The 13701-nt window shown below is 45.1% G+C and overlaps 1 protein-coding gene across 1 annotated transcript in view; it reads right to left on the bottom strand.

Annotated features, from left to right (window-relative positions):
* The window catches only part of SON (SON DNA and RNA binding protein), a 37494-nt gene extending 26916 nt beyond the window's left edge, over window positions 1-10578 (bottom strand). The window contains exons 1-4 of the mRNA XM_082012796.1: window positions 10485-10578; window positions 9574-9740; window positions 5672-7111; window positions 34-5575 (exon numbers count right to left, since the gene is read on the bottom strand). Of these exons, the coding sequence (XP_081868922.1) occupies window positions 34-5575; window positions 5672-7111; window positions 9574-9740; window positions 10485-10576 (7241 nt within the window). The 5' untranslated portion in view covers window positions 10577-10578. The remainder of the gene's footprint in view (window positions 1-33; window positions 5576-5671; window positions 7112-9573; window positions 9741-10484) is intronic.
* Between the last annotated feature and the right edge of the window lie 3123 nt (window positions 10579-13701).

Below are 13701 nucleotides of genomic sequence, written 5' to 3'. Positions count from 1 at the left end.
GTCAATTCATACCCTTCAGGGAAGACAGAACACCTAAGCTCAGATGCCAATGACAATTCTGCACCTTCTGTTTTCTCAAAGTAATTGTGTTTTGATTTACAGCCATCATGGCACACAGGAATTACACTTTTAGACATCAAGAAAGATCCTGTACCCTCTATTTTTCCAGCAGGCAGGCATCTCAATTCATGCATTTCAGAAGATTCAGAGCAGTCAATTTCAAGTACTTGCGAAAGTGTCGGACCATCTAAATCTTTGTCAAAAGATGATCTGGACTCATGAACTTCAGAAGACTTGCAGCTTTGTCCTACAGTTGTCAGTACAACTTCCTGCACTTTTTCAAAAGATGACTCTGAAATGAGGCCATCCGAGACCTCAACAGGACCACACTCAGATGTCAGGGAAACATCCGGAGCCTTGACTCTTTCAACAGATAAATATCTTTGTTCATTTCCATCAGGTGACTTGAAGGACCCACGTTCAGATATCAACGGAAGCTCCCCTACGTCTGCAGCAAAGCTGGATCCTGATTCACGTCCATCAGGAGACCTGAAGCTGTCAGAAGCCAGGGAAGGTTCTTGCATCTGACCCTTTTCAACAGGCAAGGAGGCTGACTCACAGACATCAGGGAATGCAGAGCATGCAACTTCAGGTGCTAAAAAAGATTTTTGAGCCTCTACTGTTTCAAGAGATAGTGACCTTGACTCAGGGCTGTCAGCCAACTTCGAAGATTCACTTTCAGGTACCTGCAAAGACTTCTGAAGCTCTGTTTTTTCAACAGGGATGTGTCTCAATTCATGACCATCAGAAAAGTCAGAGAGTACACCCTCAGACATCAAAGACCCTTGAACCTCCATTTTTCCAGAGGACGAGGAGATTGTCTTGTAATCATCAGCAGATACAGAGCATCCACTTTCAAGTGTCAGAAGAGGCTCTGGACCCTCTGTTTCTTTGAGAGAGGCAGATCTCGACTCATCTTCATGGGATGCAGAGGGCTGAAATTCTGTTACTGAAGAAGTTTCTGTATCTCCCCTTTTTTCAACAGATGAGGATCTTGACTTGGATGTGGAGTATGTAAGTTCAGGTAGTGACGAAGACTCCAGAGCCACTGCTTTTTCACCTGATCCATTTTCAGATGTCACAGAAAGCTCTGAAACCTGTGTTGATTCCACTGGCGTGGATTTCAGTTCCTGGTCATCTGTGGTTTTAGAGCTATCGAATTCAGACATCACAGAAGGCTGCAAACCCACTGTTTTTTCAACAGATGAGATTTTTTCAAGACTATCAGAAGTTTTGGAAAATCCACTTTCAGATGCTGGTGGCAGCTCTGGGCCATTTATTCCTTCAACAGACAAAGCTACTGACGTGGGACCATTAGAGGATTTGGAGGAGCTGCCTTCACTTGCAAAAGAAGGTTGAGGAACTTCTACTTTTTCAAGACATTTGGCTGACTCCTGAAGTTCAGAAGACTCCACATGCTTGCTACTGCTCTTTACTGAGGACAATTTACTCTCTCTTTTTTCTATAGATTTGGACCTTGACTTAACACTATCAGAGGACTTGGAACGTTTCCGTTTGGATTTTTTTGAAGATTCCTTGCGCTTTTTTTCAACAGACCTAGACCTAGACTTGTAACGTTCAGAAGATTTTGAGCGGCGACGCTTAGATTTTCGTGAAGACTCCTTCTTTTTTTCCACTGATTTGGATCTAGACTTGTAACGGTCAGAGGACTTTGAACGCTGACGTTTAGACTTCCGCGATGATTGCTTTCGATCCCTTTTTTCTACTGATCTGGATCTAGACTTGTAACGGTCAGAGGACTTCGAGCGCTGACGTTTAGACCTCCGCAGAGATGCCTTCCGACCTCTCTTTTCAACAGATCTTGATCTAGACTTCGAACGATCAGAGGAACCAGACCCCCTATGCCTGAACCTCCATGAGTATTCTTTGCCCCCTCTCTTTTCTGAAGACCTGGACCTAGACTTAGAACGATCAGAAGACCTGGAACGTCTGCGGCGGGATCTCCAGGAGGACAGCCTGCTCCCCCTCTTTTCCACGGACCGTGATTTAGACCTGTAGCGGTCAGAAGACCTGGAACGTCTGCGCCCAGACCTTCGAGAGGACAGTCGCTTTTCCGCTGACCTGGACTTAGACCTGTAGCGGTCAGAAGACCTGGAACGTCTGCGCCCGGACCTTCGAGAGGACAGTCGCTTTTCCACTGACCTGGACTTAGACCTGTAGCGGTCAGAAGACCTGGAACGTCTGCGCCCGGACCTTCGAGAGGACAGTCGCTTTTCCACTGACCTGGACTTAGACCTGTAGCGGTCAGAAGACCTGGAACGTCTGCGCCCGGACCTTCGAGAGGACAGTCGCTTTTCCACTGACCTGGACTTAGACCTGTAGCGGTCAGAAGACCTGGAACGTCTACGTCTGGACCTTCGGGAGGACAGCCGCTTTTCCACTGATCTGGATTTAGACCTGTAGTGGTCAGATGACCTGGAACGTCTACGTCTGGACCTTCCAGAGGACAATCTGCTCCCCCTCTTTTCCGCTGATCTGGATTTAGACCTGTAACGGTCAGACGACCTGGAACGTCTGCGCCTAGACCTCCGGGAAGACACTCTTCTCTCTCTTTTCTCCACAGATCGGGATCTAGATTTGGAATGCTTTTTTCTGGAATCTGAATAGTTTCTGCTCCCAGAACGCGCTCTTTTAGAAGTCAAACGCCTGGAAGTAGAACGTGACCTTGATTTTTTCTTCCGCTTCCTAGACCTGGACTGAGACTTGGAGCGACTCCTTTTTTGTTTCTTTGCATCATGTTTTTTATCACTGCTTCTATGGCTACTTTTTTCAATAACTTTCTCAAGTCTCATCAGAGTTTCCCTCATTCGTGCCGCCACATCAGGTTGCACATCAGATGTTTCTGAATCTCTTTTCTCCGACTCCTGTTCTGGAGTTGCTTCTTTGACAGCCTCAGTCTGTGGAATGTCTTCCAACTGGCCTTCCTCTGCCACAAGTACTGGAACTGCTTCTGTAACAGTCTCAGGTACTGGAGGTGCTTCCAAATCTTTTGTCTCTGCCTCCAACCCCAGAGCTGCTTCTGCATCTTTGAGCTCTACAACAGTCTGAGGAAGAGGAGTTGTTTCCAAATCTTTTGTTTCTGCCACAGGAGCTCCAGCTGCTTCCAACTGTTTTGTGTCTTTGATTATTTCAGATTCAGAAGTCCCTGCTGAATCTTTTTCATCTGCTGCATGTGAAGAACCAAAAGCTGTTTCTGCTATTAAAGCCTCAGATGCTCGAGTCTGCTCTGAATCTTTCTTCTCAACCAGTATCTCGCATTCCTGAGCTTGACCTGGAACTCTCACATCCTCCATTTGTTGACCCTGCACCCCTTCTGCATATTGTACTTCTGCTGCCACTTCATGTTCCAGTGCTGTTTTCAGATCTTTCATGTCCGCTGGTTTTGGAACTGCTTCAGAAGATTTCATTTCAGCAGCACTCAAGATTTCTAGAGCCTCTTCTGTACTCTTCCGTTCTGCAGCAGGTTTTGCTTCTAGAACTGCTTGCAGATCTTCTTGCTTTTCAGTGCGCAAAGATTCTGGAACAGATTCTGAAGCATCGTGTAAAACATTTATTGCCCCCATAGTTCCAGACTTTTGGGAAGTTTCCAAACCTTGGACATCCATGTGTACCTCAGGCTCTTTGATTTCAGATTCTTTCACCTCTATTGTTGCAGACTCGTTCATACTTTCCAACAATCTCAGTTCTCTAATTTCTGATGCTGGCTCCAAATATTTTGCTTTCATTGCTTTCTCTGTTTCTGAAGCTCCTTCCAAATCTTTTACATTGCTAAGTGAGGGCTCATTTTTCTTTGTGCTTGTCCTCCTTGTTGCAATTATATATTCTACAGTAGGCCCTTGAGTTCTCACATCTGTTGAAATCTTAGATTCCAAAGTGCCCTTCAGGTTTCTCATTTCTGTCACTATTTCTGATGCCATAGTTTTTTCTTCCACTCTGGGCAAAGACTCTAATACTGCTTCTGAATGACCTACTGTTTGTTCCTGTACAGATTTTGAAGTTGTTTCTAAAGTTTGCACATGTTCTAGCATTGCTGCTTTGTTCCTTGCATTTGCTTTGTTTGGATCTTCTGGAGCACCTTCAGAATGCCTCATTTCTCTAACCACATCAGATGCCAATGTCCTTCCCAAGCCTTGCATTAGTGTCCTTGTTTCAGATCCCACAACCATTTCCAAATTTTTCATCTGTGTTAAGTGTGAAGTTTTTGATCTCGGTTCCACGTCTTTTACCTCTGCAACTGCCTCAACTTCTGACAAGTTGTCTAAACTTCTTACTTCTACAGTGGCAGAACTGGTAGCTAGTGCAGAATCCCTTATCTCTCCTACCACCTCAGTTTGTGAGGTTGTTTTATGTGTAATGACCTGAGACTGTGAAATGATGGAACTCACTGTTTTGGTTGTACCAAGAGGTTCCGCAACTGTTTCTGTGTGTTTTGGTTCTCTCTCTGCTGTGGTTTTCAAATGCGTCATTCCTGCTAATGCCCCAGACTCTCTAACTGGTTCCATGCTTACACATGCAACCACAGACTCAGGAGTTCTTTCTGACCTTTCTTCTATGGCAAGAAGTCCTGGACCTGCTTCCAAGACTTTGCTATCCATTTTGGCTTCAGAACACACATTTTCTCCTAAGCCCCTTGCCACTGCAAGGGTTCTAGGTTGAAAGACTGCTTCCAAGGCTTGTATCTTTGCCATACCTACAGACCCTGGATCTCCTAAATCTCTCACACCTTTCACATGCAGGTGTGATGAAGATGTCTTCATCTCTGTCCCAGCTCTGTCAAAGTCTGCTTCTGAATCTTTCCTTTTGGTCTCTGCTACAGGTCCTATAGTTGTTTCCAAACTTGCCACTGGACTCACAGATCCAACTTTCATAGCTAGGAGACCAGCATCTGAGCCTGCTTCTACACCTGCCATACTACGTAGATTTATTTCTGAACCTTCTGACACTGCTGTTGAATCTAGTGTTGCTGCTAAACCTCTGGCCACAGTCCCACAATGCACAGCTTCTTCTGAAGCTTTCACACCTTCCATTTGCAAAGACACTGAAGCTGTTTTCAAAGTTTTTGCTTCCACCACAGCCACTGGTCTGAGGACTCCTCCTGGACTTTTCACATCTTCTTTCTGCAAAGACAGAGGAGTTGCTTCCAAACGTCTCAGATTTGATTCACTCTCAGATCCTGATTCTCTCAGGTCCTTCGGTTGTCTCAGTAACGAAGTACCTTCTGAATCTTTTGCCTCTGTTACAGCTACAGGCTTGAGAGTAGATTCTGAAATTTTTGAAGCATTAGTATTTTCGAGTTTCAGAGCAGCTTGACTTGTTTCTCGACCTTTTAGTCCTGTTAGCAGTGCAGCTTCCACAGTTGCTTGTGGACCTTTAAAACTCTCCACCATCTGGATTTCTGGAGTTGTTCGGGGAACGAAGGTCTGCACAACCGCTACAGGTTCTGAAGTTGCTCTTAAACCTTTTGCCTCTGCAACCACATTCACATCTGTCAGTTCTGCTGGAAGTGAAGATTGCTGGGTTGTTTCTGTCAAGACTTTAGGTTGTTGGAACACTCCTGATGCATTCAGCACTGTTGCAGGAACAGTGGTACCTTCCACATCTTTGACTACTTCAACTTGCAGACATTCTCGAGCTGCTTTGACATCTTTTGCTGTAACACCCACAGGTTCCATGATTGTTTCTGAAGTTTTGGGCTTTACTACAGCAACTGGCTGCAGAGCTTCTTCCAGAGCTTTCACATTTTCCATATGCACATAGCTTCTAGCTGATTCAATATCCTTCACTTTTGTAACAGCTCCTGTCCCCAGGGGTATTTTGGCACTTTTTATTTCCACCTGGGTCACAGCAGTCGCTGCAGATATTTTAAAAGTATGTTGCAAAGATATATCTGCCTTCAAGACACTTGAACTCTCTGCGGGGCTGCACTGCGTCACTCTCAAATTATCAGATATAATTGAGTGCTTCAGGGCTGGCTCCAAGGTTCTGCTCACACCTCCTAATTCCAAAGATCTTTCCACATTTCCCATATGCAGAGATTTTTCAGTTGCTTCCGGAATTTTCACTTCTTCCATGGCCACAGACATGTGAGCTACCTTCACAGTATTCAGATCTGCCTGATTTGCAGTTTTAGGAATTGTTGCCACATCACTTGCCAAAGATACAGATTCTGAAGTTGCTTCTAACTCTTTTGCTCCCCTCTGTGCCACAGATTGTAGAAATGCTTCTGAATATTTCAACACCTCCATGGTCTGAGACTCAGGAGCTGTATCCAAAGCTTTTACTTCTCCAGTGCCTTTAGATTTCACAATAACTTCTGAAGTTTTTAGTGCTTCTATTACCTCTGAAGCTAGAGTTGCTGCTGAATCTTTCTGAATTTCAGATTTACTGGCAACTCCAGATGGGATGCTAGATGAAGTATCATTTCCAGTATCAACAAGAACACCCTTTTCACTCACATTAATAGCTATAGGATAAATATTTTCATGACACTGTTTAATTTGTTCTTCTCTAGTGCAAATTTTAGTTTGAGTTATACTAGCATTTTCCTGGGTATCAGATTGGCTGCCTTCTAAATTAAATGGAGGATTTGTTGCACACAAAGTCCCCTTCTCAATTCCAAGATTTTCCGTAGATTGCTGAGAATCAGTTCTTGCATGAGAAACAAGTCCTAAAGCTTGTCTATCAAGCTCCTCACTTGTTTTTAAGCACAGTTCTCCCGGCTGCATGTGGACAGCCAGATTTGCATCTCCAAATCCTCCATGCTGTACACTCAATTTGGAGCTCGATTTCTCTGGCACCAAGTGAGGAGCAAGCTGCAAGTCTGCATGTTCTCCATGACGTGTACTCAACTTTGACTCCTTTGGCTGCTTTTTATGTTTTTTCTCTTTCTTCCTTTTCTTCTTCTTTTTCTTCTTCTTCTTGCTTTTGTGCTTCTTGTTCTTCTTTGATTTCTTCCTAGGAATTTCATCTTCAGCAGTAGAGCTTCTTTTTGCAGACTGAGTACTATTTTTCACAGTATTTTTGTCTACATCTAGGAAAAAAATGACATTTTCCTTGTGTTATTAAAATTACATTTAAAAAATTATTTTAGACCAGTGACCAAGTACATGGACAGAGGTACAAAAAATTTAAAATTGAAACCCATGCCTTCTTCACTAAAATACCATACACAAATAGCACACACTCCCTTTTCAGCCCTCTTACCCTTCCTCTCAGCAGTCACTTTCAGTAAAAATAATTCTTCTTTCAAAAAGTTAACCAAATCTTCTTGGTTAGCAACACAGTTCCAGTGGAAACACAACTCTTTCCAATAAGTAGCTGGATATACTTCCACCTATATTCAACTGGGCAGAGCATTCTTCCAGGAGGCTGGAGATAGGCTTTTAAACTACACCAAGCTGCATATGGAAGTGAAACAGGAACTCCCATGTTCCAGAAAAATTATGTAAGTGGTGGTATGCTTATTGCATAAAATGTGGCCGGCCCATTATCCCCTACTATGCTTTATCTTGTGCATGAGTCCAATATTACTAGTGTGTTAGAAATTATCCATGCATATTAATTGATTAAGTTCCTCGCTAAGTTCTTCAAATAAATTTAGGGAAACAGCATCTACTTCCCCAATCCCAAACAAGCTTTAAGGAATCGCAGGCTACTAGCTGCTCAAACTGGACTGCAGTTGCCACAAGCAACCACAAACCTGCAAATATCTAACAGAGCTTTTCCTTCAAACAGGAAAGGAACTAATAAAACCAGGTTACTGCAGGGACAAGCAATCACCGAGTGGGGAAGAAAAGAGGAAGACTAAGGTTTTGATCACCTTCTTTTAATTTTATACCTCATTTCCCCATGAATTTAACCTGTGTTAGGTTCTCATCCTTCTTTGGATCTAGTACCACATTTTCAAGAGAAAAGCACTTATATTAACGGCAATTTGTTACAACTTAAGTTAAATATGACCTATATATTCAAGTCTGCTTGCATGTTATCTTCAGTGATTATATTTATACTGGACAGCACAGCAATATGGATTCTCCAATTATAATCTGCCTGTGATTACCAACAGTTTTTGAATGAATTTGCATTGTTCGCTTGAAAGAGTATGCTTTGTAATTGCAGTACTATTAAACGAACGTGACCTAAGATTCCATAAACAAGCATCTCGGGTAGTTTTAAGCACACACATTTTTACAGAATAAACAGCTTAACAAAAAAAGTGTTTCCACCAACATTGTTGTGAATACAATGAAATAGGACAATGAAGCAGAGTCAAATGACCTTTTATACACAGTATTTTCAGATAATCTCTGTTGTCCAATAGCAACATTAACTCCTTTCCAGATATGAACAGTGGGAACATTTACTATAGGTTAAGTTTATTAACTTCCAGGTTAATAGGTCTCACTTATTTATTCCCACGTTAGCTTGCCTCATTCTTCCATGACAGAAGAACAAAACTAGAAAAAAAAACCCACAAAAAACCCCAAAACAAAACAAAGAATAAAAACCCACAGATGCCAGCCTAAAGTGCTGCTTGTACAACATGAGCATTTTCAACAGTCTTTCACTTAAGGTAAACAAACCACTGTGCATAAAAAGAAAAAGCAATTCCAAAACTTTGCAAACAGAATCTCTGAAATAAACAATTTTCCATGCTGCCTCTTTTAAAAAAAAAAAAAAAAAAATCACTCTGGAACTATACTTACCAATCACATAGCAGTCACCTATGTTTCTACTCCAAAAAATCAGCAATGCAGTAAAAGCATTCATCTCACTAATTCTTACAATTCGAAAATTTTAGAGAAAGGACTAGTCCCATGAGAAGGGATAGTCATATGCAACTTCTTGGCATAATAAATCCAGTAATTTATTGAAGTTATGAGATTGCTACACAAAAATTTCTTAAGCTTTCCAAGATTGCAATTGAGTATCTACATTTTAAGGATAAATGCATTGTTCATCTTAAAAGAACAAGACATCTTACTCTAACAGAACAGTTAATCATACAGTTCCAAATTCTAATAAATGATTTTTAGAAATAATCTTGCAAACCAATCCAAAACAACACAACAAACAATGTTTCTATCCAACAGTACCAGCTTTGTTAGTAAGAACTGCTCATTGAGACCGTAAAGTAAGCATATTCAAAATAAAGCACAATATTATACATATGGATATTATTTATACATTTTAGCATTACTGTAATGGAGATAGAAAAAAACTAACTTTTTTGCACACTAAGTGATGTTTTCATATAAGAACCAGCTTCAATTTTTAAATTATGTATTTCTCTGTCCATCTATGGTTGTAAATCACAGTAAATTAAAAAAATACTTAACAAACAGTAAATAAACATACACCTTGTCAGATGAAGCTCAGTGAGAGGAGCAGTACTGAAAAGCACTTTTTCTTCTCCATAAAACTGATTCAATTTTAAGCACGATGACAACCCTCTTAAACAAGAACATATTTGCCAAATGTGTTTTCATTTACCTGATTTGCACTGCAGCTCTGTATCAAGGGCTCCAGAGAGCACTTCCTCTATTTTCTGCACTATCTGATCATTCTGACGACTCCCAGCACCAGCAACAGTGTCATCTGAAGGGATGGCTTGCTCAGCTGGGATTGTGTCACCATTGGGCTGGCCTTCTACCTTTCCACTAACCAAAAAAAATATCAACAAGCAATTTTGAGCCTTTTTTGACTTTTTTTTTAATTCATAAGCATTTATTATACTCAATCCTTCAAAACAGTATTTTAGCCTCCTGAAGAAGCCATGCTTTTAGTGAAACATCTACGTTTTGATTAACTTTCACTTCTTCACAACATAACACGTTGTGACAACTGAGTATTAGACACAAGAGAAGCAAAGATGTTCTCGAATGTGCCACAGTCCCTGTGCTTTATGTAGAAACTTGTATAGGCTCCCCTCACAAAATAAGCACCCATCACTCTTCTCCAGCAGATTTTGATTACTTTGTGAGATAAGGCTGGGGAAAACCAGGCGAGCTTAAATATAGTAACGCTAGTAAGACAAATCGCACAGACACTCGCCCCTTCCCCGCATGCCCCTACACTGGAGACCAATACCGAAAACCCGAAAAGGAAAACGGGTGCGCGTTCGCCAGGAGACCACGCGTGCGTCCGCCCGCCCCTCCCCCACCCCTCCGTGTTTTCGCTCAAGGCGCTCGCAAGGGCGCGAGCCCCCGAGTCCCGCCATGTTAACGCCGAAACGACCCGCAAGCGGCCTAGGCCCCGCTTCAGGCCCCGGCCCGTCTCCCTCCGTCCCGAAGCGGGGCCCGCGCACTTCCCCCCTCCAGCACACCCGTGCTCTCCCCGCGCGCTAGGCCCCGGCGCGAACGCGTCTACGTCGCCTCCGCCACCGCCCCTGGCAGGATCGTTACCCGCTGTGTTGCTGCTGCTGCTGCTCTTCCTGGATCTCCCGGAATTTGCTAACCACAAAGGACCGAAAGATCTGCTCGATATTAGCCGCCATGACAGCCCTATTGCACCGGCCCCCACCTCCGCGCTCCGCTTTCCTTCCTGCCGAGACGCTAGGCCTCCGATATCCCACAAAGCACCGCCACAACTAGAGGCCCAGGGCCCTTGCTGACGTACTCGCTAGATGCCCTCTCGCGATTGGCTGCCCGCTAACGGATGACGTACCGGGGGGGGGGGTGGAACAGCCCAGGCCTCCGAGCGGCCGCTCTAGCGCCGAGCAAAAGCCATAGAGCGCGAGCCCCGTGTGGCTTCCGGGGGCGGAAGTCTCGTGTCTCGGAGAAGTTCGCCGCTCCCCACCCCCTCCCCCAGGCAGGAGCGCGCCGCGCCGCCATGTTGTTGCACTCACACTCTCCCCCTCCCCCGCCCTCCCCACCCCACCGGCCGCGCGCCTACCGGCGCGCCCCCCCCCCCCCGTTTCCCCCTCCCCCCGCCAGAGGCAAAGCCCCGGCGGGCTGCCCTGCCCCCCCACCCCCCCCCCCCGCCAACGGATGCAACCGTTAACCGCCGTTCTACTCCCACACCGACGCGACCCCCCCCTCCCCCCCCCCGCCGTTCTCGGCCCCTCTCGCGCCCCGTACACCGAAAAAGCTGCGCCTGAGCCTCCGGGAGACTGGGGAGGGGAAGAAAAGAAGGGGGACTCGGGTGGAGGGCAACCATGGTGGCCAGTGACCGCCGGTTCCTGCGGCCCTGTGCCCGTCGTGTACCCCCCCTCCGCCGCACACCCACCCAGCCACCCTTCCCCCTCCCCCACGATCGTGGCCGTCTCCGGCGTCCACCGGGAGCCGGAGCCGTCAGGGCCTCCGCGGAGAGGCCCGGCGGCCGATACTCACCTCGCCGAGGGCCGGAGCGGCGGCGGCGGCGGGGCCATGGTGGGCTGAAGCGTGCTGCTGTGCGTGCCGGCGGGCTCGGGGCCGGTGGGGGTGGGTGGGAGCGATGCCATTGGTCTCCATGGAGCGGGGCCAAGCCCCGCGTCTCCGTCGCCCCGAGTGCCGAGCGCGGGCGAGCGCCTAGCAGGGGGGCCTGCCCGCACACGAGTGCTGCATCACAGGGCCCGGCGCTGCGCTGCCCTCACTTACCGAGCGGCTCCATGCGAAAGGCGCCCTCCCCCTCCGCCGTGAGAGCAGGCGGCCCGGCTGTGACACGCACATGTGCTCCGGGGGCTGTCTGCGGGGCCAGACGGCGCGGGCGGGCGCCCCGCGAGATGGGAGAAAAATTAAAGGAACAAAGAAAGAGAAGGAAAATGCCGCCGCCGTGAATGAATAAATAAATAAATGACACCTGAGGGAAAGCCGGCCCCGGCCTCAGCCCACCTGCAAAGCCACGTCTCCTGCGAGATGTTTTGCTGGAACGCACCAAAATCAGTTTGTCCCGAGCACGGCTACCCTGGGGGTCCCCTCCGTGCTGCCCCCAAACCGATTCTCAAGTATATATGTGTATAAATACGACTTTGTCATCCTCGGTCATCTAAAACCAAATAATCCTACAGCTGGAAGACTCTTGCTGCTTAAAGAGTTTCTTGTGGTGTCATGAAAGGGGTTAGCTGACCTGAAATAAATTTAAAATACCTCCAAATCCAGGTATAACCACTTAATTGCTGCTGGGGGGTCTTTATTTGCAACATCAGCCTCAAGATCAATGTGGTTTAATAATCACTTGCAAGACCCTTTAAAAGCAGCATTGTTCCTTACTGTGTACTGCTGAGAGGCTGTGTGCCTTACTAGTAACTTCGGAAAAATAATGGATTGGATACTTGAATCAATTTATTTATGTTTACTTTTATGTCACAGTGGATTTATTACATTTATAATAGAAAGCAGTTGTATTTAACAAATAACCTGTACCTTTCATGCCATGCCAACATTGATGTATTTTAGATCTTAGCAACAAAATACAGTATTTAATTTCTGGTAGTCAATGAGCTAAAGATTGAAAATGTTTCACTTAGGCAATTTCAGACATATTTAGATTCCCCTGATGCAAACAGCCTTGTCTAGACCAGGTATGCTTTTACCCAGAAACAAGTAGTGGTATTCTACATAGGCATAAGGTTACTAGTAGGAGCCTTGGCGTAACAACAAAGCTGCAAAGGCTTTCGGCACAATATAATCGTAACTTACACCTTCCAAAAAAACCTCAGTCAAACCTGCTGTATGACTGGCTGTTCTCTGAGCCTGTGTTAGGGGCTTCAGAGAGAAAATGCTGTTCCAGGCCAGGATTGCACCTCCAATGCAGGGCAAGGGGAACCCACACCCCCTTCAGGAAAGGGCCCCTTTCCAACTGCAGTTAATTCATTCAAGGTAGCTTAACTACACTGATAGCCCTACCAGTGTAGCCCTCCATCTACACAAGGAAAACCATGAAGAAAGGTACAAAAAAAAGCCAGAGAAAGATTTTAGTGCATGCTGCATATGTCTCTCTGTTCCCTAAAAATTAACATGCACATAACTACAAAAATCACTAAGCATAGAAGTGAAGATCCACAGCCCCACAGGACAGTAACTATTCCTGCTCTCGCTCCCCATCTCGACTTGCTATAAAAGAACACAACCCTTTAGTTAAACACCTTCGTTCAGGTAGGTGTTAGGTAGTTTTCAGATTAATTAAATGAAATATTTTACTTTCATCTTGTCAAGACCAGTGATTGCTGCTGATGCAATTTGTAAACACAGTATTATGGGACTTTACTAATAGCAGTCCTGCCACAATTGTCAGTACTACTTAAGAGCATTTATTCATGTGACTGTTCCCTTTTAAAGCAAGAGTCAAAGGTGTGCTTAAGTATTTATTAAACCTCTATTTCATAAGGTGATTTACAAAGAACAGTGAGGTTTTCACATTATAGCTTTTGGGGGAGCAGGAGAAGCAAAACTACAGATCAAATATTTTCATTAGCAGTATTGTTGCACAATTTTAATGCTAAATTGGACCAAATGTTGCCCAATACTCGTTGGTTTCATAAAGTAGAAAGTTCAGTGTGGTACAAAGGAAGGAGTTGCTCCTACGCAGTACTTAAAGATACATAGATGCATTCACCCTGAGAGGACATCGAAACAAAATCAATCTTTGTACAGTCCTATCCAGCCAACTTAATAAACTATCATCTTTACCCTCTGGAGCAAC

The sequence above is a fragment of the Phaethon aethereus genome, assembly GCF_964289735.1.
Source record: "Phaethon aethereus genome assembly, chromosome: 1".
Taxonomy (NCBI): Eukaryota; Metazoa; Chordata; class Aves; order Phaethontiformes; family Phaethontidae; genus Phaethon; species Phaethon aethereus.
This window is presented reverse-complemented; position numbering and strand designations above follow the sequence as displayed.